The sequence below is a fragment of the Rhinichthys klamathensis genome, unplaced genomic scaffold, assembly GCF_029890125.1.
Source record: "Rhinichthys klamathensis goyatoka isolate OS25496 unplaced genomic scaffold, OSU_Roscu_1.1 h1tg000029l_1, whole genome shotgun sequence".
Lineage (NCBI taxonomy): Eukaryota > Metazoa > Chordata > Actinopteri > Cypriniformes > Leuciscidae > Rhinichthys > Rhinichthys klamathensis.
In genome coordinates this window covers 970337-996181 of record NW_026606579.1, presented here as the reverse complement: position 1 = coordinate 996181, position 25845 = coordinate 970337, and the positions used below count along the sequence as shown (strand labels likewise).

Genomic DNA, 25845 nt, shown 5'->3' with positions numbered 1-25845 from the left:
ATTCATGTCTAGGAAACTAGTATTTACGATAATTACCAGCAGCCATATCACCCTGTAGCCCAAGACTGGTTGCCCACTAAAGCTGAGCAGGGCTGAGCCTGGTTAGTACCTGGATGGGAGACTTTCTGAGAAAACCAGGTTGCTGCTGGAAGAGGTGTTAGTGAGGCCAGCAGGGGGCGCTCACCCTGTGGTCTGTGTGGGTCCTAACGCCCCAGTATAGTAATGGGGACACTATACTGTCAATTGAGTACCGTCCTTCGGATGAGACGTTAAACCGAGGTCCTGACTCTCTGTGGTCACAAAAAATCCCAGGATGTCTTTCGAAATGTAACCCCGGCATCCTGGCCAAATTTGCCCAGTGGCCTCTGTCCATCATGGCCTCCTAATCATCCCCATTTATATACACTAATTGGCTTCATCACTCTGTCTCCTCTCCACCAGTAAGCTGGTGTGTGGTGGGCGTTCTGGCGCAATATGGCTGCCGTCGCATCATCCAGGTGGAAGCTGCACATTGGTGGTGGTTGAGGAGATTCCCCCTTCTATGTGAAGCACTTTGAGTGTCCAGAAAAGCGCTATAAATGTGATTTATTATTATTAATTATGATAGCATATGAAGGCAGCATAAACAGAGCATTACAGACAGACTGGGAAGAGAGGTGTTGCAATAATGTAAAATATGTGAAAAATTACGTTTTTTGAGCATTCAAACATGAAAAGGTATCCTAGACCCCATAAACAAAATCAAGACGTTGTAAAAGAGCATAATATGGCCGCTTTAAAATATATGCATTTAAAATTTATTTTCTAAACCAAATGGACTGAAAATACCTTTCTAATTCTAACTGCTTTTGACTAGCAAAGCAAGTAGCAAATCAATCACGCTTCCTGCCTGTGGCCTTTTCGATAAAAGTGACGAGGCTTTCGAAATTATCCTTCCCAAATTTCCAGTTTCAATAGGAAACAAATTGTTGCTTGTCAGTGTCAATGCATTTTATTGGGTCTTTGAACTCTCTAGCACATCTTTCATTGCACATCTGCTCAACTTTCACACACATACACACACAGATTGTGTAAGCCACCTTTTCCTCACAGAGTAATCCTGCCGGAAACGCAGAGGAAGTGTGATTACGCCCCGTCATGCATGCATGGATTATAACGTGTAGATTATGGCGCAGTTGTGCAGGATCAGGGCGGAAGGGGACGTCAGTGTGGGGATTCACACATGTAGTCCCTGCTCCTGTATGACCGGGACAGATAAATAATCCATGTCTGAACTGACGGACACAGGATTGAGGGATTACTCACCCAGTTAATTAGAGAGAAACGGAAGCATCTCCACTTCTGAATAAAGTCATTACTCGGTCACTGGGTGGGATAGAATTGGGCTTTTCCACAGGAACTTCAAATAAACCTGAAACACAACTGTTACACTTACACTACATCATCATGGGACATCCATGTAATGCAGCTCTATGTTTTTATTATTATTTTGATATATATTTTACACAGTGGCATTGCTTTCTTTTTTTTATTGCACTTATTTATTTTTTAATCATTTGATTATTGTTAAAGGAACACTATGTAACTTTTGGCCACTTTTAGCGGTTCAACAAAGCGTAAGAACATTGTTTTGGTTGTGCTTCGGCTCTGCGTGACTGTGCGGATGAATATGGCCCTTCACAAATAGATAATGCTTCACAATGAACTCTGTTGGAGAGCTACACATGGCAATTTATCTGTTCAATAAAATACCTTACTCACTTGTTAATTAATATAAACTCCATCTCGTGTCGCTTTTACAACATTTCAAATCCCTCTGTCCTTGTCATCTCCGAAAAGCCAAGCCAATGTTGATTCTTGTTTTATTACGAGCTCTGTCACATTTTCTTTTAACCCTCAGACTCTCCTCTGTTCTGCGTTTGTTTTAAATGGGTGATTCCCCAGAGGTTGGAGATTTAGCTGCACCATATAAACCTTTCTGGCTCGTTGTGACAACCTAACTACTAACCTATACTACTCACACATCATACACGCGTCAACTTTTCTCTATTTACAGAAATGTCGAGAGTCAAGATACACGCCTGGGCGAGTGATGTATGTACGCAATTTCCCGCAAAAGGGGTAATTAAAAAAAATCATATAAAAAAATACATATTGAAGATTCTGTCCTATTTCTAATAGGACACTAATCGTAAGTAAAATTATGTGACTGATTATTTGACTGATTATTTGACTCTGTACTGATGTTTTAGCTTCCATTAAAACACAAGAAACATTTCCAAACCATGCAGGAGAACATGATCATCAAGTGCTTTTTCCACACTAAATACTAAGAAATTTGAATATTCATTTGAATCAGATTGATTTCTGTCCCCTGCCAGCTTAAAAACAACACCTTGGCGACCAGAAAAACAAACTCAGTCAATCGCATTATTCGAATGTGAATAGCTTGTCCTTTGCTTTAGAGACAAATTGGCCCCTGAGGAAATCATATGTACGCTGAGTAAATATAAGCAGAACTGGGCACCTTGCCAGTCTCAACAGAATCGTCTGCCCATTCGATCAGTAGACTAAATTCAGACCATCCCAGAATCCTTTGGGAAATCTGCATCCAGCATTTTCTCAAGGTCGCAGAAATGCATAAATATTGCACAAATGACACTCAGGGTTTATTTACGTCTTTGGGAGACATTAAACACAAACTGGAGTTGAAGGGGTTTTAAGGACTGTTTGATTCATGTATGTCTTTTATTGTGGTCATTTTTTGAAACACTGCATCTTCATATCTGCTTGTGTCAAGGCAAAATCTCTCCACATACTGATTTATGAACAATATGATGTTTTATAGATCAATTATGAGATGCTGTTGTCAATTATTAGACATTGGCGCCTGCTGAACACCACCACAATAAAACTCAGTCACCTCAATAACATCTCTGTGTTGGCGATGGCACATCTATGACAATCTAAATTCATAACCCTAATTACAACGATTTTATCAGCTCAGCATGATCTCATTTTGTCAAAGAGGGTTAAAAACAAAGTATGAGTTTATCATCTTTTCAAACGTGAGATTCACTTATGTGGAGAAATAATGTGATTGCGATTTATAGCCTATTTGTTTATATCATGTTGGAGAAATTTAAATACGCTTTCAAATAGTTTTTTGCATAATAGGGCAATTCTTGTCACAATCATCTCCTAAACAGCACAAGGGCATGTGAGAGGTAAAACTAGAACAACAGCGACATCTAGTGTTCAGTCATTTCAAAAAATATAAAACAAAATGGAATGACGTAAAATAACAGCTGCTGGTGTCGACATTACAATAACTATTAAAAGCTCAGTCAGAAACTTTCTCTAGCTTTTTGCTTGCTCACATGTAGAAATACTGCTGAATGTATTATCTGAAGCATTTACAATGAAAAAAGAAAGAGAAAGGAACACAATGGCCGCCTTAGCTCTGATAAACAATCGAGTGGGACGGTAGCATAGGGTGGGTAGGCTACTTACCTTTATATGACTGACTTCTGCTGCAGGTATAATGGGTTCATGACTTCATACAGCACAGCAGCCCCTGAAAGCCTGTTGCTTTGTTTAGGAGTAGGACCTGTTGCCACAATAAAGAATGTGTGAATGTCGTTGTATATCAACCAAGGTAAATTTCTTAAAGGGTTTGTCCACCCAAAAATGACAACTCTGTCATTAATACTCACCCTCGTGTCGTTCTAAACCCATAAGACTTTCGTTCATCTTCGGAACTCAAATAAAGATCTTTTTGATTATTTCTGTCCCTCCATAGACAGCAACGCAACTGACACTTTGACGCTTAAAATTGTAATAATATCAATTGAGCGGTTTAGTCCAACCTTTCTGAAGAGACTCGATCACTTTATATGATGAACAGACTGAATTTAGGCTTTTATTCACATATAAACTTTCATCAACTCACACATCAGTTGTGGTAAACAACAGAAGCTCAAGCATGATCGCTTGACGTGGGAGAACCAATGAGGTTCATTCTCATGTGTTACGCAGCACGTTTGAGCTTCCGCAAGAACCAATGAGGTTCATTCTCCTGTTATGCAGCACTCTGTAACATTTAAACAACCTTTTGAGCCAGACCCTGGCTTTAATAGCATGTTACATTTCAATTATTAATAGAGATCCCAGATTATAGTTTTTTTATTCTTTGGTAGTACTATTTTCACAAGTAAGGTACATTTTCAAAACTCTGAGTAGGCCTACAAAAATCCAAACTGATGACACTTGTAACACAGCTGGTTGTTTTCAAAAACTGATCCCATGCTTTCATTACAGTTAAACATATTTCAATCCACATAATAATTGTTTCAAACACAAGATTATCGTAATATGTAGCCTAATAAGAATATTTAGTTCCGAAACAAGGATCGAATATGATCTTCTTTCAATTTAGTGCTTTTAACAATAAGTTAATTCAACAGCAAACAAAAACAATGCAAGATATATGTTTCTTTCAAATCACCCTTGTTGCTGAAATAATTACAATAAAACAGGCTACAGTTGCCACATTAGAAAATGCACTTACATTACCTAACTTTTGTAATTGAATCCATAATGTTTGCAAAAGTATCTATCTAGTGTGTTATCAAATGGTTTGATGAAGTTATGAAACTGCCATGAGGTTCTGCTAGAACAGTTTGGCAATACAGTAAATGTTCTCACTGTATACCATGACTGAATCTATACTGTAGTTTACCTTTACAGATCTCTACCATGGTAATCTGCTCCATGCTGTAAAGAAAAATACTGTGTTTGATGCCATCTGTCTTCCTTCTACTCATGCATCTCGTATCAATCTGATGTTATCCTGCTTTATGTTTACAAATTTCTCTCTCTCACACACACACACACACACTTTGAACATGGTGGTTATCTATAAATCACGTATGTAAAAAAATGATTAATTCCATTTGGTTATACATATCCGAAATTGTAAACAAGTTATAAAGAAACTGTCTAGAAATCTATAGGTCTACCAAATTATTCACTGATTAACCATTAATATCAGTTGGATTAAAATAATAGACAAATGTATAAATTAAACTGAACAAGAAGAGATGCAAATCAAAAGTTTGATAGTAAGAGCTTTATGAAAGGCAGTTACTGTAAATTACACATTTAGATAAAGTGAAAAGGATACTTTGTGATTTTGTGTATTGTACTCACACAATTGAGAACATGCTGAAATGTTTGAAAAAAGTGCACTTTTGATGATCTGTTGTGATAATAGCATAAGAGTTCTGAGAAGGTACAACTTACTTGTGAAAATAGTACCGAAGCGAATAAAAACAAAACTGTAAATGATGTTACATTACAATTTAACCAGTACAATCTCTACTAGGCTCAGAAGAGACTTAATGTCAGTGTCAGATATTGGTGGTTTTAGTTAAGTTTTACATTCCTAATAGGTGTCGTTGTAAACCTAAAAAAAAATACTGTAGTTTCAACCTGAAAGCAAAAACTAATTACTTCATGGAGAGGAAACAGAAATAAGTAGAAACTGAAAAGTTTTGTTTTTTTTACATACTTGCATGTATTTTATTCTCTGGGGCGTCTGTGATCCTTCACTACTCACAAGCACCAAAGATTGATAAAGAGAAACATTCAGTCGCAGGAGCGTTTAGAACAAGAGAATCCAAAAATAGAAAAACTAAATGAACATTACATGTATTTTTCAGATGACAAATGGATGATTTACTGAAGGAAAAAAATCAAGAGATGTGAAGAGAAATGAGTTTGGCTTGATTGTGAAGTTACAGATTGAAAACTGAAGAATGCAGAACTGTGGCATTTCCCACAGTCATTTAACGTGAGATATTTTACATAAATGTGATTGTGATTTTCCAAGCTTTGGAGCATATGAGTAAACATACACAGTGCATTGTAGCGAATACTGGTGACCTGAACATGCAGAAAGAGCTTGTGGAACCATCATCCGATCGTGTCTGCCGGGTAATAATTCCAAGATGTTTTGGTAGGATCTCATTTAAAAAACAAAACAATACATTCATAAATTCTATGATCAACTTCATGTGAGCATTACATTATCCAATATGGTTCCTAAGTGTAGATGGCATGCTGCATGGCATGTTTTGGAGTATCTGGAAGCATACTAGAGTTCAGAATGCATGTGCTTTCATGGTTGTTAGGGAGTTTCGAACCCAAACTTCTCGTGCTCGTCACTAGTCGACAACTCATCATCGGCGCTTCGTGGTGCTTCCTACACAGTTCATGCTTCTGCTCATCTGGGGAAAGTGCACGTTTGGAGTTCTGGCAGTTGGGCCGTAGAGGCCCAAGTTTCTTGCAGCAATGGACTTGCGAGGGGTTTTGATGCAGGGGAACGGAGAGAAGATCTGCTGAGGTTTCGGAGGTTCTCCTGCCAGCATTGATGGGCTTCTTCTGAGGGAGCCTCCACTTTCTGAGCTGGAAGAGTCGGAACCTGGACGGCGGGTGGACGGGAGCTGAGCTGGGGTCGTGGGCTCCGGCTGCGGTTCTGGAGTTAGTGTAGGTGGATCAGAAGCTGGTTCTGGTTCCAGTTCCAGAGAAGACAGCCGGTTGTCGATCTGCTGGAGTTCCTCTCCTTCTCCAGCGCTGTGATCTTGCTGAGAAACATCTGAGCTTCCAGCCGCCAACTTCTCTTGCTCTTCATCCTCCAACTTCTCTTGCTCTTCATCCTCCAACTTCTCTTGCTCTTCATCCTCCAACTTCTCTTGCTCTTCATCCTCCAACTTCTCTTGCTCTTCATCCTCCAACTTCTCTTGCTCTTCATCCTCCAACTTCTCTTGCTCTTCATCCTCCAACTTCTCTTGCTCTTCATCCTCCAACTTCTCTTGCTCTTCGTCCTCCAACTTCTCTTGCTCTTCGTCCTCTTTGTCTTCCTCAAGTCTTCTCTCCTCTCCCTCTTCAGATGCTTCTTCCGTTTTGCTGGTGTCGGTTTGATCGTCTTCTATCTCCAGAGAATCATCAAAGCCGAGCTGTGCCCGCGCCCTGGCGATGTTCCTGCGGTGCGCACGCACATGTGTTCGCCATGGGGAATGATGTCTTGGCTGCATCATCTGATCCTGGCTGGGGGTGGAGTGGGCTTGGGGAACTCCACCGTTATGGATGATACAATTCTTTGAGGATCGCTGAGCGGGTCTGGGCTTCCTGCCCAAGAGAAGATGGTTGACCACAGGGGAGGGACCAATTTGGGAGGCAAGGATACTGGTGGCTGGACACTTGTCTGTGAAAAATCAATAACAAAGAGTGAGAAAACAGCAGTAATTGCAAACAGACTGTCAGAGTCAACATGAAACCGTGTTTCCAATTTTACTTCTGTAATATAACATATTTCTGAGTTAAGCCGGGTGCACACTGTACAATTTATGCTTGTCAGACTGTACGAACATGATCCCCGGTGTAAGCCATGTCACACTGTAGGATCTCAGTTGTCATTCATGTCAGACTGTACGGCAGTCAAAAACGGACGTACACAAGAAGACTCATCCGGAGTTTTACATCATCAATCCATGACACGTTCGGGACGTTGAGATCACATGAGTGATTAAAATGGTGGCTAGCAAAACAATCTCTAGGGTTAATGTTGGTCATGGCTTGTTTTGAAAAAAAAAAAAAAGAGTGTGGAGCAAGTGGTGGTTTGTTGTTGTCACCGCATTAATTGCGCCATCAGGTTCTGCACACCTCTATTCATTTTTGGTTTGATGGTCATCGTAGGAGAAGCCACACAGCAGGACAGCGCCTCAAAACTTCTGATACAATTTAATCAGAGATAAAGTTTGATCACAATGGTCATTAATTGGCTGTCGATGAACATGTCAAGCGATCAAAGACTACAAATTTTAGCCTAGGATCAGAGGAATCTTTTAGGATTCTCAAAATTTGCGTGTGAACCCGACTTTAAACAGGATATTCAAGATAAAACCAGAATGGGGGCTTTATGATGTCAGTGGAAAAGGAAAGTGGTTTCAGAGGCCGAAAAAGGCAGAGATATTTTATACACACATATACATATATATATATATAAAATGTTAAAAATATATAGTGTGCAGTGATGAATTGTGCAAAACAAGATTGTGCATTATGAAAAAAATTTGACCTATTATGATTTCATGTTGACTTTAAGTCTCCATTATGCCCTGTACGGTGCTATTGAAAAACTACATCTTCCAATATTTTAATAAATGGGAAAATAGGTAATTAACCATCTTTAGTTTATACCAATCCCCTGAAAAGAAAATATGTAAAAACACCTTGATTAATCAGTTCAGCCATCACCAAAATGACAAAAATTGCAATTCATTGCATTGTCCACCAGCAGACCCAACACCGATCAAAACAGATCTACTGCACCATATGTCTACAGTATAATTAAGCCATAGTTGACACATGAAGATCAATACCAGTGTGTTGGTTCTGCTGTTTACTGGGTTGATGAGGTTCAATAGTTTCAGCTTCCACTGGAGGTCCTGGGAAAGATGTCACAGTATACTGACTAACACTTCATATCCCTTCTGTCACTTCCTCAACTCATCTTCAACAGTAAAAAAAGTATAGGTCATGATATCAGTATGATCCTGCTACCTGAATGGATGTAAAGTAGCCCGGCTTGCTGCTGTTGTTTTTGTTTGATGCGCGAGTACTGTTTCTTCAGCGCGCTGATGTCAGTGCTCATGCGCTCCAGCATCATGCTGTTGATGGCCGCTTGATGCTCGGCCCGTCCCGCACCCACCGCCCCGGGACTGAGCTCGGCCATGTTACTGCCCTGAGAGCTCTGATCTGCTCTCTGATCTGAAAACAGAAAGCAAACATCGTGAAGAATAATAATAATAATAATGTGTAGAGTGCAAGAATATTTTTGATACATTTTACAGAGTAACGGCTGCATTGGCTCCTTTCCAAACCTTCCGTTTATTTAGTTGCACCGGAACTGAAGGCCGTAATTAAAGACAGCTTGAATGACTCGACCCACCTCAGATTCAACAAGAACTGACGAATGAATCGAGGATTAAATCCATTTGGGGCAGAAGGATTTTCAGGTCTTGCCAAGGTTAGGTTGGCAGAGTGAGCTTCACTGAGCTTATGTTTGCATTACTCCATGAAATCACCCTTACTTTGAAAAAGCCAATATAGTTTAAGTGACTATTAAGTGAGTTCAAGAAACTATTAAGAAATCAAACATCTTGTGCATTTTATAAATGTGGGCAGTCTGTGTTCAGAAAGACACAAATCATGTTTGTAACCTCAGGCTACATTTTTAAACCTACTTCCTTTTAGTTTTTGAAATGTGAAATGCAATCAGATTCAGACCTTTAAGGTACTTTTGGTATCTTTGGATTTCAGGGGCCAGAAGCCCACCAAGAGGCCCCAGGCAGCCCAGGGCAGTGACAATAGAGTCTTCATCATCCATGTCAGCATCATCATCACTCTCCCATCCATGGAGTGCCAGACTGTACAGAGGAAAAATAATACAATAATATCATGAATGAAATAAAATATTAAATACAAAATACAAAAAAAAAAAAAAAAATATATATATATATATATATATATATATATATATATATATATATATATATATATATATATATATATAAAAGATCAATTTAATACAATTATTTAAAAATAAAATAGAAAAAAAATGAATAAACTGCATGAATAATGCATGAAACAAAATATTAAAACAACAAATAATTAAATATAAAATTAAATACAAAAATAGTTTATATACATAAAATATAATGCATGATATAAAATATTAAATAAAAAAATATGTCAAAATAAATTAATAAAATGTAAAAAGGAAATTTAATATTTAAAAATAAAATAGAAAAAAAGAAACAGAAAATTAATATTAAACAACAAATAATAAAATATAAAATTAAATTAATAAATAAATCAATACCATTGAAAATTTTAATTAAATATTTTAAAATAAAATGCAAAAAAGAAACAAACGAGTAATAAAATGCATGAATAATGCATAAAACAAAAAAAACTGAAAAAAGTGTAATGACAGTTTTAAATAAAATTGAAAAAATACATATAAAGCATGAAATAAAATAAAAAGTAATTTTAATGTTATTAAATAAAAACTAAACTAAAAAAAAAAACTAAAAAAAACCATGCATTAAATAAAAACATTAAATTAATAATAATAATAATAATAATAAATAAAATGTATTTAACAATACAATTATTTAAAATAAGGTAAATAAAATTAGAGAATATAAAAGAAAAAAATTAAAAAGTATTGTTTTATTGCATCAATGCTCTCTTCTTTGAAAAATAAAGTCGGAAATTATCTTTAAACTGAGTGTAAACCTTGTCAAGATAAGACGGAACATTTGCTTTTGATATTTGCATGCCAATATACACACGTGTCATAAAACAACACCCTGCAGGCTTGTAGTAACGTGTTTATATGGCTGCTAAACTCTCACGATTGCAATCTGTGCTGTGGGCGTCGAGTGTCTTCAGCTCTCATACCTGCTGTTGGCTCTGACCGGGGCAGGGAACGGGGTGATGTTGTAGGTGTATTTCTCCCTGAGCTCAGCCAGCTGGGGGAACGGGAACGGGGCCATGGAGTAGACCGTCTGTCAGGAGGAAAACAAGTCCATGTAATACACACACACTAATAATAAGGTTTACATATAATTATTATCATGAAAAATTCATGATCTTTTCTATGCTCTGTCTTACCTGCATGAGTTCATTGGAGTCGATAAGATTGTGCTCCAGCATTTCCTGTGTAAGGCAGCCCATAGTGCTATAAAATTCATCAGCAGTCTGGCACTCCTCAATTCGCCTGAGAGGGTTGAAAACGCATCTCATTTTTAATGTACGAGCACATCATTTTCTTTGCAATCTAGTCGACAGTGCAACCAACTCTAGGTGAACTTACTCTCCGAGTTTGGCCCAGATGGCCAGAGCCACACGCAGCAGCATTTCAGAGCCCTCAAAGAAGACCGAGTCCCAGATCTTCAGCACGTTGTGATGGGGCAAACAGGTGGCAAACATGGTCAAAAACCACTGCATGGTGAAGACGTTGGTAAGCGGAGGCTCATAGCTGCCTGAAACACAATGCAGTTGAACTGGTACAAACGTTCTTCTTTCACATCAATACATATTTACAGGGTTGCTACATACCTCCTCCTTCCCGATTGGCTACTTTCTGGAGGTGCTGGAGATGCTGAGAAAGTTCTGGAAGCTTCAGTCGCAGAAGATCTCTGAACACGGCCATGTCCACTGAGAGGGCACGCAGGTTATTGGCGAAGTAACTATCGGGAAGCACCTTATCAATCAAATAGATCATAACCTATAACGGAACGATAGAGGATAATTAGGTTGATCTTTTTGCTTATATAAGATAATAGCTTATCTTGCTTATAAAATGTGTCTGTCCAAAAAGTGTATTACACATGTTCATTTTTAAAGTGGATTTTGAATTAGCAAATAATATTACTGATTAACAAATAATAAAAGAGAATTCATAAAATGAAATGGGGATACTTTACAATAAGAATATATATTAATTATAATTTACAGAATTGATGAACATCTAGGTAAACCTTTAATGCATCTCCTTCGTTTCCCTCTGTGACCTCCAGAATGAGGGCAGCCAGAACATTGAAGCCCTGACAGTAGCCGACAGTCTTGTTCCAGCGGGCGTATGCCAGCAGTACCCGCTTCAGCACCACCCGGTCCTGCTCCGCCTCCTGGCCACAGTAGGAACTGCAGCCTGTCCTGTGCAGGTCCTGAATGAGAAGAGAAGGGAAAACAAAGTGTGACTTACCTATGCACACAAGCAAACTGACCTTTGCTCACTCGCGCACAAGTGCCTCACTGTTCTCATTCATCCAGTGCTACACACACACACAAACACACACACATCCTGCTCCATTATCCTCTATCTAACTGACGCACTCCAATGAGCAAATATCCTGTTTCACCATTTAACCTTTTATCTTCCTTCCATTAAATATCTCTAAAGCCACAATTTGTTTGCTTGCCTCATATTGTTATATATAGCCTTACATTTTTAAATAACTGCATATAACTACAGATATGAACCTTCACTATTTGGATTCCCAAAGAGTCATCATCTGGATTGCTGCGATCGTTGAAGGCAAATCTCATGGTTTTCTCCCAGTCTATGGAGATGCTGTGGAGGTACTGGTCAGCCAGGGTCAGCCATACCTATATCAAAACAACCAAACATTATACAGTGTGTAAAATATCACGGATATGAAAACAGTGAAATTTCCAGCACACTTACCCTCTTCCTCCACTCTTTGGGAATACCCACAGGGAGTCTGGCCACTGCTTTTAGAGAGTCGTACCACTGCAACGTAAAACAACCCCAAACAATCAACATGCAAACCAAAAGCATATTTGTTGGTTTATTGCTGTTTGGGGGTTTTAGGGGCATAGTAGGCATCTAATACATACTTGTTGAAAGCCGTTTTTGCCTAGAGACGGTTCGATAGTGAACTTCAACCTGGTGTCCACCCCTGCAATAAGACAAAACGGTGGACAATCAGTGAGACAAAGATGACCATATAAAGACGTCTCTTCTGAAGCTGCAGGTGTTTCATTAACAAATGAATAAAGGGTTTTTGCGTAATCACTACTCAGGATGAAATAAAAAAAGATGATAATGTCATAATCTGAAGTAAACTATAGTGGATTTTGAGTTAACAAATAATATGAATAATTAAATATTTACAAAAAAATGTATCAAATTTGAAATAAATTACCAAATTATATAATTAATAAATAAAATGATCAAATAAACCAATTACCCAATTATATCAGGGTATAGGTTGCAATTCTCTTTATTTGATTTTTTTTTTTACTTATTATTAAATTCAACTGAATCAGGACTCCTCGAAAAAAGGTGCAAGAAAAGAGGCATGTTTTGGTCATTATATTCACGTTTTCAAAATCATGATATTTAAAATGTTTATCTGTAAAATAATAAATATGTCATTTTATCATCCCCACTTGTCACTAGCCCATTAATAATAAATAAGGTTTGTTTTAATTCAATGGCTCATTATTATTGCAGGCATGTTACCTTACTATCTTCTTTGTCTAACAGGAACAAACACTATTAAAACTGCAACAGAAATGACTGGAAACGACAAGTGTATTATCGACCACGACGCAGAAACCAAACGCTGGATATCGATTAGTTGATAAATGACGCTGTCCACTGCGGAGCGGTGCTGAATCTCACTTCCGCCTACAGTTTCTTCCGGAATCACGACACCATCCTGTATTACGACGAAATAAACTCTGTTTTTTCATAGTTAAGAAGTCATATTGAGCGTTAAAGAGCTACAACAACACGACGAATTCTTTAAATTGGTGTAACCTTCACATTAGCCATGGATGCTAAATCCTGTCAAACACGCAAGTAAACAACTCTACCTCACCAACATGATGTGAAATTAGGAAGCAGCATTTCTACTTTCTGTGCATAAGAAAACCAATAAAACCCACCAACCTGAGTCCATCTCGCTCATCGTTTAATGGTATAAATGACAAAAAGGAGTGGCACCATTTCTGCATCTATTTCACTCGTCAGCCAAGGCTGTTCCGGATTAACCTACATGATTACCACCATCATCTCTCCAGCCCTCCTACTGCACAACACATGTGTCTGCATGAGAAGCATGTCCAGTATTATGTACTGACTATCTTATACATTAAAAAGAAAAAGTTGACTCTAGAAACGTTCGAAACAATTATCAATTAATAAATAGGCCTACATAATATTTAAAAGTGAGCCTAAAATGTATAAAAATGATTTCATAATAAGCCTATTCAAACTTTCAGGACCCCTCAAAGCTAAAACCATAATATTTCTCAATTTCAAATTTATTAATATAGTTAACTTAAACGTAGTTCACAATCGTATAAAATATGTGTTTAGTAAAAAAGCGAAGGCCCTTTAGGTAACCTAATTATCACAGAAATGTCATTCTGCAATCAGCACCAGTGCAAACCAAATGGGCATCTTGGGAATAAAGAGTTTGATCTATAATCACAGGGCAAAGATAGACTAAATGAATAAAAATAATGCCCTTAAAGCATGCTGTATTCACCTGGCTCTAGGGTGCACAGCAGGCGCGGCGCTCTTCTAGAGATGCCGTTGCGTTTCTTCAGCACATTACTGATAATATTACCGACTCCTCCAGCTGCATTCTGCCGTTTCATACAAACCCTCGATCTCTTAGAGGAGACAAACCTTTCCTGCTTCATCTGGAGGAAAAAGCTGGGAGGACGATGTCCGTTTGACCGCGCATTCAAAACAATTCTCTCATCCCGAGAATCATCTCATCTACTCGTTATGGTATCAATAAAGCAAAGGAGAAGAACACATTCGAGTATCATTTATCCTCATACATGAAGATGCATGTATGTACCTTAAGAATAAGAAATATAAATAGCATAAAAGAATCAAAGGTGATCGAAACAAACGCGCATGATGGGAGAGGCGGGATAGCGAGACGATACGCGCGTCTACACCCACATATGAGCGTCACATTCAGGGTTGTGAGGAAGGAGGGACCGCTGGAGCTCTGGAGGAAGGGCCAGAGAAACGGAGGAAAACAATGGCCAGCTCAGTACGTGAATGACTAGTGCCATGCTGGCAACTTTAACCTTTAAGAACAAGGTATTCCTTAAATACTCTGGATCCAAAAATCACACAAAAAACAATTATAGGCTAAAATCCCAAGATAACAATAAGGATAAGATGGTTGAACCGTCATGAATTAAATAATCCCCAATAAGTTGTGGTTTTATGGTGAATTTAGAACAGTTAAGGGGCTAAACCTTTATCTGTTATTTTCAAAATCTTTATCTGTTATAAATTCACTGAAGACCATATCTTCACAGGACTTATTGCTTTTATTAAACTGTTAGTGCATTAAATGATTCACTTTAAGTGGAGCAGTAATACTGATTTAATGAGATCACACAGGTGTATGTTTGTAGAGTCATTTACAAGGGCTTCAAACACGGCTCAACCAATCTGAATCAAGGGTCTGTTTTATAAAAAGGGAATGTTGTACTTTAAGGCACTTGGAGGAAATAGTAAATTATTTAAAGTTAGTTCTGTATAATATAATGATTTAAAACATCATGACAAAGTGAGAGAGAGATTTAAGGAAAAATAAGTCAATAAGCAGGCTTCCTATTTTGTGCTAAACGACAATGTGTCAGAATATTCCAAATTAAAGTACCTATTCATCCATACAATATACAGAAAGTCAGGTAAATTTGACCATTTTTAACATTGTATGATTGTCCAAAAGTGTCTTGATTTACCCAAACTCATGTGACTAACAAGAGAGACAGATGTTTACACATTTCTAACAGAAAGAATGATCATCCTGATATGGAAAATGTATATATTTTCCATTGGATGATAAGCATTTGGGTATATTTTCCTGACATGCATTTAGTGACAAAACAACAGAGATAAACACCGTTACTCATGTTTACAAAAATAAACATGTCAAATACAACAAGACCCATAACCGTTCACTACTACTATACTGTATCTACTGTATAAAGTCACACCTCTTGCATCAAGAATAGACAGACTGAATAAAGGCAACCATATAGTGCTATAGTTTTGATGTGATTTCATACTGTACCTGTTTGACAGTGCTTGTCATGCTGCATGTAGATAAAATGGAGGAAAACATATTTAAGAGACGCAAGGCCACATTGATGACTAAAATTAGCGAGCAAAATTCAAATACAAATTTGAGCTCACTACAACGTTACGGTGCTAATTTGCATCTCAGTGTCATAAACTCATCACATGAACACATGATCCTCTGAAAGCGGCAGTGATGTTGAACAGAGTGTGTGTTTTGAATCTAATGCAAATAATTGAGTTGTATAGGTGAGGAGGACTCAATCCTGTGGTAGAGGGAAGATATTTCAGAATGCGGTCTTCTAAAATATCAACTGAGAGAACCAGACTAAGGTGAAGAAAAAATGCATTTGATATACAGTATGTGAGCCTGAGCCTTTCGGCAACCATTACATATGTAAGCTATATTACACCACCGCATCCTTTTATAAAACAGCTGAAGGATAACAGACATCCATCAATAAATGCTATGACGTATTGTCAATCTAGAATATAATAGTGTAGCGCTTTAATTCTCTTGACAAACTAACCCTCATTTCACAGAGTAGGCTTAGACCTAGTCCCAGACTAAAAGGCATTGTTGAGCTGTTTTAACTGAAAGAAACTTGTACTGGCATATCTTAAAATATGTCAGTGCAATTTTTTTGTCTCAAGATGCACACTAGTAATGTTGTTTGGCACGTTTATAAAAGCTACTTAAATGTCCTTATTAAACTAATGCCTAATCCTAGCTTAATCTAAGCCTTGTCTGTGAAATCGGGCTTAAAAGTCTTAGAATTTGTATGTATCTGGAATAAAAGATATAGAATGTACTACATGCTGCTTGCTATTTTGCTCAAGAGCATGATCTATTATATAGATGTCCACATATCATACTAACAAGAAACTGATTCTAACCACAGGTCGAGATCTGTAGGTCCAACCACACAACTCTGCAATGCTGTTTGCGAATGTTCGTTGGAACTATGGTTTTTGGGGAACACTGAATCGTTTGACTATGCTGGTAATGATGGAACTTGCATCCATAGTTGGTTAATGATGCTTTTGGGAAATGCAGCACAGTGCGTTACTGACAGACAAAAATCAAGCATGAAAACCTATTATGGTAGAGCCCTAAAACAAAATCAAGACAAAGGGAATAATAGGGCCCCTTTAATACTGCTGCTCATAACAGCAATGCAAGAGGAGGGAAATGAGAGAATGATTTGTAAATTTACGTCTTTTCTGAGAGACGGCTTGCAGGCAGGCGGTGACTATATCACAGTTCTTCTGAAACTTCTGCCGGAGCCTGTCCTTCCTCTTGACCTGACGCACCAGTTTGGCCGACTGTACAGCGATGCGATACTTCACCTCTTGAACGATCCACTTCAGCTCCTCCGGACCTGAGCACAAAATAAAGCTTGTTTAAATCTGAAGGATGTGCATTCATTTGATAAAAACATTTATTTGAATAGATTGTGCAGTGAGAGTGAAAATAACACTACATATGTAGACAGGTTAAGATAATTATGACTGTCAAAACACTGTGTATACAAGTCTACAAAAGACCTTTATATGTAAATTGTCATTATGGCCTACAAAGAACCTGAGCACCTGAGACAACAATTAAATTACTTCAGCAAACAAAGGGTTAAGATTAACTGGGTTTCAGAGTGGCATTATGACTGGGTAAGTTCTCATGCAGTATCTGTAACACTACATTTAATCTAAAACCATTTTAAGCACCCCAATCATATAACATATACTATTACTTAAGAGTAATGTCACTATTTTTGTGTACATGGAAATGCACTGCAAAAAAAAAAAAAATATGACAAAGTTAAAATGGTGAATTTATTTATAGATTCATATTTATTTATTTAAAGCATGATTTAAAAACAAAAAGGAAAAAAATACATAAATTATAATAGAAATGCATGAGACATAAACTATACTGGTCAAACGTTTGGAATAATTACAGTTTTATTTATGTTTTTGAAAGAAGTCTCTTATGCTCACCAAGGCAAAATGCAGTAAAAACCGTAAAATATTATTAAAATTTAAATAACTGTGTTGTATCGAAATATATTTTAAAATGTAATTTATTCCTGTGATGCAAAGCTGAATTTTCAGCATCAATATCACATGATTCTTCAGAAAAGTCTTAACTATTCCAAAATTTTGACCAGTAGTTTATGAATTACAGTACATAAATTGGATTGAATTGGCTGAATTGATGCTCACCTTTTTGAGTCAGGTATTTCATCTGATGGCGTCTCGTGTGTTTCTCCTGAAGTTCCTGCAGAAAGTTGGAGCCAGCGTTGCTCCTTCCCAGGAAGGCATCCGAGCTGGAGGCTTCGGTCGAGCTGTCCACCCCTCTGACGCTATTACTGTATGTGTCATAGAGCTCCACTAACAGACACTCCACTATAGATGATGCCCGGGACGCTCTCAGATCATCTTCATCCGAATACACACCTGCTTCAAGAATCCCCCCTCCACCTCCTCCTCCTCTTCTCTCCATACGGATCTCTCCAGCTGGTGATCCATGAGGCTCTTTTGCGCACTTGGATAGTGAGACTGATAATGATGAAGCTGTTTGGGCGCACTCGCAGCTTGTATCTGAGACTGAAAGTCCCTTTGAAACCCATTTGTGAAGCGCCGAGAAGCCGTCAAGGTACGACGCACTTGAGTTGACGAAAACTCCACTCTCCTCCTTCGAGCAGATGTTGTCACATATGTCAATCTCTTTAAGTTCCTCTTTAGCGACGTCCACACCAGACATGTTTTACCGCTCTTTAATGTTCAGCATTACACACTCGTGCACATTTGCTGCACATAAGTACAAACCAAAGATTGTTTTAGATGAATCAATAAGGAACTCAAGTTCCGGGTGTGTTCCATTACTTGAGCGGGGTTGGCAGCGCCTTTCCCAGGCTCTGGTTTCCTTCCTGAAACGGTCTAAATCCTGATTGCGCGCCCCTGCTGCAGGAATAGTTCAACCCACCTGCGAAACTTTTGAAACAAACTTTCTAAACAGGTCAATGATAAATGTATAGTATTTGTTCATTTCACTACAAATATTCCAAATAAAAATATAGGCTACAATAATTGTTTGTAAATTAAAGTGTCCAAATAAATACATAAAACACATTTACATTTTATGTACATACAAACACATATTTAAAAAAAACAGCAAATGTATAATTAAAAATATACAAACTTTTGTAGGCCTATATATTTAATTATACATTTGCTGAACATATGTTTATGTTTTCAAATAGGCAGCCTTTCAAATATTATATAGCTAGTAATCCATACAAATATATATAGCCAATTATAGGCTATATGTATGGATTACATATATAATATATAGGCCTGTGTGTGTGTGTGTGTGTGTGTGTGTGTGTGTGTGTGTGTGTGTGTGTGTGTGTGTGTGTGTGTGTGTGTGTGTGTGTGTGTGTGTGTGTGTGTGTGTGTGTTACATTGTTTACATTTTCTTGCGTGAAAATCTTTTCTTGGATTGAAACGTGAAACTGCATCTATAGTTACAATATTTTAAAAAAAAAATATATATACAACTTTTGAAGGCCTGACAGAGATTTGAGTGGGAAAGACAAATAAAAAGAGACTACTGTTGAATCAAAATTGTGAACATTTATAGACAGTGGTAGTTTGTATGTTTGTGTTTTAAATTTAGTTTTTTTTTTTTTCTCCAGTCCTGCCAAGTCAAATCAACCTGCCAAGGGACTACGCATGAAAATTAGCCATGGCTAAATTTAGCGCATTTCACATAATGAATTATTAATTGTCCCTGTTTAAATAAATAAACAAACAAAACAATATAAGCCATAAAACAGAAATTGCATGAATGACATCATCTTTTAGACGAGCGTAAACATCAGCTGACCGGGGCTTCCGCCTCTCCACATGACTGGAACTGAGGAGGGAAATGTTATTAATCTTACTATGGCGAGGGGTATTTTTATAAATATTAATGATGCAAAGCGTCTGATTGGCTGTAAGGCAGACGTTGGTAGGTGGGCGCTAGTCTGCTGGCGAATTAGCGAATCCTTCAATTCTAAAGGCTTGGCTTATGAATATAAATTAGGTTACGTGACTAGACGCCACAACAGAGTAACCAAGCAAAATTTTAATATCCATGAGTCAAGACGTCGCCATAGTATGATTCGTAATTTCGTACACTAGACTAGGAAAGCTAGCTGCTCCTCTAAGCAGCGTTTCCCATAACAGTATTTCATGCTTTTATCGCAAGAAAAGGTCCTCGTTTAGGCCATGGCTTTATTTGTTTTTAATTCGGCGTCAAAGATGGTTTCTCCGTTAGTAATATTACATTTTATTCTCATCTGCGTCACTTTGCATTGCAACAATCTGGCCGCGGCTAAAATGAATCCCAGACCAAATATTGTTTTAATCCTGACTGATGATCTGGATGTCTCCATCGGCGGAATGGTGAGTAACGTTACATTTTCTGAAAAAAAAAAAAGAGTTTTATTGTTGCCAATGGCATTGCCATTCTCAGTGGTCGTGATTTCCTCCATGCATTTTACTTTAAATATTGTTGTTGAGTAAATGAGCTACATCATCATTCATTATCTTGACATCTTTCAATGCACAGATCCCTTTAGTGAAGACTAAAAAGCTGATTGGTGATGCTGGAATAACCTTTACAAACACGGTGAGTAGAAATTGTGCTAGACTACAACTGTGTCCTTAAAAACCCCAAATGTTTTGCATAAAAGTGCTGTGGGGAGTTATTTAACCTTATACCGGCAAGTGTATTATCATGAATCAACCAGCATGCATGTTTGCCATTGCATCAATTTGCACAGCATCTCCTAACACTTCTTGTCATTTCTTCTCTCACCCAGATTGTTGCCAGTCCTCTTTGCTGCCCCAGCAGGGCGAGTATCCTGACGGGCAAATACCCCCATAACCATCATGTCGTGAACAACACGTTGGAGGGCAACTGCAGCAGCACAGCGTGGCAGAAGACCCAAGAGCCCGACAGCTTCCCTGCCTTTCTTCAGAAACACGGCACCTATCAGACCTTCTTTGCTGGGAAGTATCTGAATGAGGTAAAGAGATACTGGGTGCTTTCATAAGGATAAACCCTTTCTTTAGTTTGGGGTGGAAAAACTTTTATAAAAAAAATTTTTATAGTCTTTATCATCATGTCATACTGCCAGCCCTGAATCAGCTGATCATCAGTACATCATCCATGTGTGTTTCTCTGCTCCAGTACGGCAGTAAAAAAGCTGGAGGCGTGGAGCATGTTCCTCCGGGCTGGGACCACTGGTTCGCCTTGGTAAGAAAAAGACCGAAGCCGATCATGCTTTTTTTTTTTACCAGAGCTTCAGGGTTGTCGTGTACACAGCGAGCTTTGAGGGTCACAAGTAGAAGACGTTAATGATTTAGGTGAGATGACAAGCGGGAACACATTGACAAGCCTGTCAACCTTTCCCATGAGCCCTGCGGAAGTCTAATTTTAGCTAGGTTATGGAAACGGTTAGTAGCCTAAAATGTGGCATGTTTGTGAAGCTGCTACAAGAACTCAAGCAAATGTAGGCACAGAAATGAATCCAGAAGAGAAAAGGAATGTTCTCTGGAGCCATGCTGATTATTTCTTTTATTAGCAGCTCCCATAATTCAAAGCTCATGGTGTTGTTGAGAGCAGATTGTAGATTTCTGTGTCAAACTGCATGGAACATAAAAGCTATATATATATATGTACACACACACACACACTTTTCCCCTCCCCCTTAATTTTCACCTTTTAATTTTTATTTATTTATATGCATTTAGTCTTTTTTTAAGGTTGAATTTATATATATATATATATATTCGTAACTCTATATATTCTTTATTTAACTTTTATATATTTTATATATATATTTTTCTGTTAAGCTGAATTTATATTTATATATATATATATATATATACATACATTTATTTAACTTGATGTTTTTATATTTATTTAATTTGATATTTTGTATATTTAATCTCTCTATTTATTTATATATATATATATATATATATATATATATATATATATATATATATATATATATAAATTTGATGTTTATTTTGAATTTTGTTTTTTTTATATTATACTGATTTTTAAAAAAAATAATAATTTTGAGACCAGATTTATTTGGAGTGAAATCTTTTTGATGATTTTAACATGTTCCTACAGGAGAGAAACTCCAAGTACTACAACTACACGCTGTCTGTGAACGGCAGGGCGCAGCGGCATGGACAGAACTACAGTGAGGATTACCTTACGGATGTTCTGGTAAGAGCAGATCTCACCCGCATTCATGAGATTACATAAAACCTTATGCAACAGAAGTTAAGTGGCTTATGTCTGATTCCATCCAGGCCAATATTTCCATTGACTTCCTGGAGAACAAGTCTAACCGCAGGCCTTTCTTCATGATGGTGTCCACTCCGGCCCCGCACTCACCCTGGACGGCCGCTCCTCAGTACGAGAGCAGTTTTCCCAACGTCAAAGCGCCAAGAGACCCTAACTTCAACATACATGGAAAGGTACGGGCCTGATGCGTCTTCTGGGGCTCTCGCACCAGGTAGTTACAGGAACTCGGTTATAGGAACTAGCCATCAGGGCAGTCCCCCAAGAATAAAATTTGCCCCTAAGGCCATTTTCCTAGTTGGATTCGCACCGCCAGTAGGAATTCTGATTCTGAAGTGACATAATCGACATAATTTAAGTGCGATGGACTTAGGCCTCGGTCCATCTATCGCTGGTCTCCATGTTAGTGGAGTAAGTATATGTAAGCTGTGTGTTTAAACTGCTTTTTAAAAATGCCAGTGTATGGCATGTGTTCGGCCAATCAACGTACACTTACGTCACTGGTAGTTCCTATTGTGCTGGGTTAGACCCTACTCTGAAGTAGGAGCTAATTTAGCCCCCCGAAAAGGCGTTCCTAGAACTAAAATCCTTCCCAGTTCCTGCGGTCCGAACACACCAAAAAGCAGGTACTTCCGACAATCGTTATTGGAACGTTCCTCTGGTGCGAAAGCTCCTTTAGATGTTCTGATTGGATGGTTTTTGTGCATATCTGACAGCATTTCAACCTGATTTTTAGGACAAACACTGGCTCATCAGGCAAGCAAAGACACCCATGACAAACTCTTCAGTGGAGTTCTTGGATAACGCCTACAGAAAACGGTATTCAGATTTCTTTTCCACTTAAAATCATTTTAATACTCCACAGTCCACATGATGTAATGCGGTACTGTTGGTCTGTTCCACTAGGTGGCGCACTTTACTATCAGTAGACGACCTGGTGGAGAAAGTGGTGAAAAAGTTGGAGGTCAGAGGAGAGCTTAGCAACACCTACATCATTTTCACCTCCGACAATGGTTACCACACAGGTACATGATGAGTTTAATAGGTGAGAAATTTTCTTTTACTCTACCTGTCTTTTATTTTTTCATGTGTCCGTTTCTTCCTCTCAGGCCAGTTTTCTCTTCCGATGGATAAGAGGCAACTCTATGAATTTGATATCAGAGTTCCTCTGCTGGTGCGAGGCCCTAATATCAAACCCAATCAGACAAGCCAGGTAATATAAACAAGCTTTTTTTTATATATATATATTCATTTGCTTTATGTGTGTCATTAATAACTTCTCTGTTTTAACAGTTACTCATAGCAAATGTGGATTTGGGTCCAACGATTGTGGACATAGCAGGATATAACGTCAATGAAACTAAGATGGATGGGATGTCATTTCTACCTATCATGGTAAATCCTGTTTGAACTTATCGACTTTGAACTAAATAAATAAATGCATTTAAGTATTGGCATTTTTGGGGGTCTTTTTCTCAACGTACAGTATAATTAATTAAAATTCGAAACAAGTTTGCATTTTGATTTGTTTCAGATCGGTGAAGGGAACAGCAGCACATGGAGATCTGATGTACTGGTGGAATATGAGGGAGAAGGAAGCAACATCTCAGACCCAGCCTGCCCTCTGCTGGGCCCCGGGGTCTCGGTGAGGGTCTGCGTGCTACAAATACTCATTACAGTAATCGGAAAAAATGAGTGCTACAACACAGCTGTTTTTTCTTTTCTGCAGGAGTGTTTCCCCGACTGTGTTTGTGAAGACTCGTACAACAACACATACGCATGTGTTCGCACAGTATCGCAGGCCGCCAACTTGCAGTACTGTGAATTTGATGACAACGAGGTAAAAAAAGAAATCAAAAACTCTATTTGCTCCAACTCCTATTATATATATTATACTGTAATAGCTCACTAATTTGCTTGCAGGTGTTTGTGGAGGTGTATAACCTGACAGCAGACCCCTTTCAGTTGAGTAACATCGCCAAAAGCATTGATCAGGAAGTCCTGGAGAAGATGAACCACCGCCTAATGATGCTGCAGTCCTGCTCGGGACAGTCCTGCAGAACGCCTGGCGTCTACGACTCAAAGTCTGTACTTCCTGATCATTTTAACGTTCAGCATTCAATTAAAATAATTCGAATTCTGGTAAATGTCTTCAAACTTACATTTTCGCCTGTCACTGTTCCACCAGGTTTAGGTTTGATCCTCGGTTAATGTTCAGCAGCCTCGTCCCTCACAGGAACAAACTACGACAGACGCTGAAGTAGAGCGTGGAGAGGAAGGATTAAAGGAAGAAGACCAATGGAGGGAAAGAATAAAGGGCGCTGAAAAACAAGCCCTGTTGTTGCCTTTATATCCTGACGTTCTCCCAAAGATGCCCAGTCTCTCCTCCACAGATGAGGTCATCAGGGTGCGCCAGGATACCAAACAAACTAGACACTTTCAGACAGGACGGCCCTCTGACATCATTCACATCAGATCCTGACAAACTACCAGCTGGCACACATCTGTGAGAGCATTCACATCATATTCCTGTTCGTTCTGAATTAATCTTGCTGCTTTGACTTTAACAATAACACTGAACATTTCAAATATTGTCTTTATTTTATTCATGTTTTTTAGATTTAGTTTTACTTTTGCTTTAAACACATGCACAGTATTGAACTTGAGGGAATTGTTGGATTGTTTGTTTGCCGGATGTGTCTGAAACATTTCACTCCACATATTTGTTTTTTTTTTTTTAAAAACACTTTGAATGTTCTTGTCCTTAATTTCTGGTCAACCGCAAGGATAGAAAGTGGATTTCTTATTCTGGTTTAAAAATGGCAAATGGTAAAAAGAAATAAATTGAGAACAACCACAATAGAAATATATACAACTTAAAATTTTATGATGAACACTTTCAGGCCCAAAGTACCATATAAACTGAACTACTATTTTTCTTTTATGCACTATTTTGCTATTGAAATATTATATCACCTTTTCAGTTCCCGTCACTTGCATTTGGCAAGTGAGCATATTTTACTTGAGTAATACCACAACAAAATGATTCTCTAACTAAGTGCAAATATTGTATTTCATTATTGTAGTTAAACTGTTCTTTTCTTATTGCGTTTTGTGTCAGTTGTGAATGAGCCAAAGGTGTGGATCACAGCAGGTCATTGAATATCATCTGACATTGTTTAGCCTCAGTTTGGTACAAGAAAACATTTTTGGAAATCCTGTGGTTGGGTTGCTGTCGCTTTGCTCTCGATGTGTTCACAGCAACCCAAACTTGAAGCATTTAAGGGACTGTTTTACTTTCAGACTACTACGCAACCTTCAACAATCTTCTGCTGGAATTGGCAATATCTCAAATCACCCAAAATGATCTGAGAAGCGGTGGACATGCATAAGAAGTGCGTTTGAAAAGATCTTTCTCGCAACACAATACTTCAATATATCCGTTTAGTGAAGCACTTTCCAGTCTGTGATCAACATGTCTGACATGTTTTGCACATAAATCTTTCATTATATTTGTTAGTAGCATTGCTATGGTTGGTGTGGACTTTTGTCTTGTGTGTTTGATTGATAAAAGCATTCTGAAAATATTTTTGTTGCCGTCTTTTTTTTTTTTTGCTTAAATCAATTTTAAAATGTATTTTAAAAGAATAAACGGGACAATTGATGTGGCTCACAATGACATGATTATTCAATAATCTAATTGCAACAGTTATTTTATTAAAAAAATCTATATATGTACAGTATATTAGTGCGA

At 38.0% G+C, this 25845-nt stretch overlaps 2 protein-coding genes across 6 annotated transcripts; one reads left to right on the top strand and one right to left on the bottom strand.

Annotated features, from left to right (window-relative positions):
- Positions 1 to 5533: 5533 nt before the first annotated feature.
- On the bottom strand, positions 5534 to 18641 carry tbc1d30 (TBC1 domain family, member 30). 5 transcript variants are annotated; one of them, XM_056245208.1, is made up of 14 exons: positions 17942 to 18641; positions 16936 to 17100; positions 12493 to 12554; positions 12320 to 12385; positions 12115 to 12240; positions 11613 to 11798; positions 11191 to 11359; positions 10946 to 11114; positions 10744 to 10849; positions 10531 to 10637; positions 9352 to 9491; positions 8626 to 8832; positions 8445 to 8510; positions 5534 to 7267 (listed from the first exon to the last, which is right to left on the bottom strand). In XM_056245208.1, the coding sequence occupies exons 1-14, from the start codon at positions 18480 to 18482 to the stop codon at positions 6243 to 6245; spliced, it is 3135 nt and encodes a 1044-aa protein (XP_056101183.1). In that variant the 5' UTR covers positions 18483 to 18641; the 3' UTR covers positions 5534 to 6242. The 5 variants fall into 5 exon arrangements, with proteins under 5 accessions (XP_056101183.1, XP_056101184.1, XP_056101185.1 ...); XM_056245209.1 differs by lacking the exon at positions 8445 to 8510 and having other exon boundaries at positions 5535 to 7267; positions 17942 to 18640; XM_056245210.1 differs by lacking the exons at positions 16936 to 17100; positions 17942 to 18641 and adding an exon at positions 14154 to 14386 and having other exon boundaries at positions 5536 to 7267.
- Positions 18642 to 19870: 1229 nt separating this feature from the next.
- Positions 19871 to 24819, top strand: gnsa (glucosamine (N-acetyl)-6-sulfatase a). Its single transcript, XM_056245207.1, has 14 exons — positions 19871 to 20170; positions 20337 to 20396; positions 20590 to 20796; positions 20961 to 21026; positions 21915 to 22013; positions 22100 to 22267; positions 22828 to 22910; positions 22998 to 23116; positions 23201 to 23304; positions 23385 to 23486; positions 23626 to 23736; positions 23821 to 23931; positions 24015 to 24175; positions 24280 to 24819. Exons 1-14 carry the CDS (start codon positions 19994 to 19996, stop codon positions 24353 to 24355), a joined length of 1644 nt encoding a protein of 547 aa, XP_056101182.1. The 5' UTR covers positions 19871 to 19993; the 3' UTR covers positions 24356 to 24819.
- Positions 24820 to 25845: the final 1026 nt, after the last annotated feature.

Coding starts and splice junctions, on each gene's coding strand:
- tbc1d30 (XM_056245208.1), bottom strand. CDS start 18,482: ATGTCTGGTGTGGACGTCGCTAAAGAGGAACTTAAAGAGATTGACATA. Junction 11,360..11,612: donor ACGAAGGAGATGCATTAAAG/GTTTACCTAGAT, acceptor GTTCCGTTATAG/GTTATGATCTATTTGATTGA. Junction 9,492..10,530: donor CCGGTCAGAGCCAACAGCAG/GTATGAGAGCTG, acceptor TCCTCTGTACAG/TCTGGCACTCCATGGATGGG.
- gnsa (XM_056245207.1), top strand. CDS start 19,994: ATGGCTTTATTTGTTTTTAATTCGGCGTCAAAGATGGTTTCTCCGTTA. Junction 23,305..23,384: donor AACCCAATCAGACAAGCCAG/GTAATATAAACA, acceptor CTGTTTTAACAG/TTACTCATAGCAAATGTGGA. Junction 24,176..24,279: donor CCTGGCGTCTACGACTCAAA/GTCTGTACTTCC, acceptor CTGTTCCACCAG/GTTTAGGTTTGATCCTCGGT.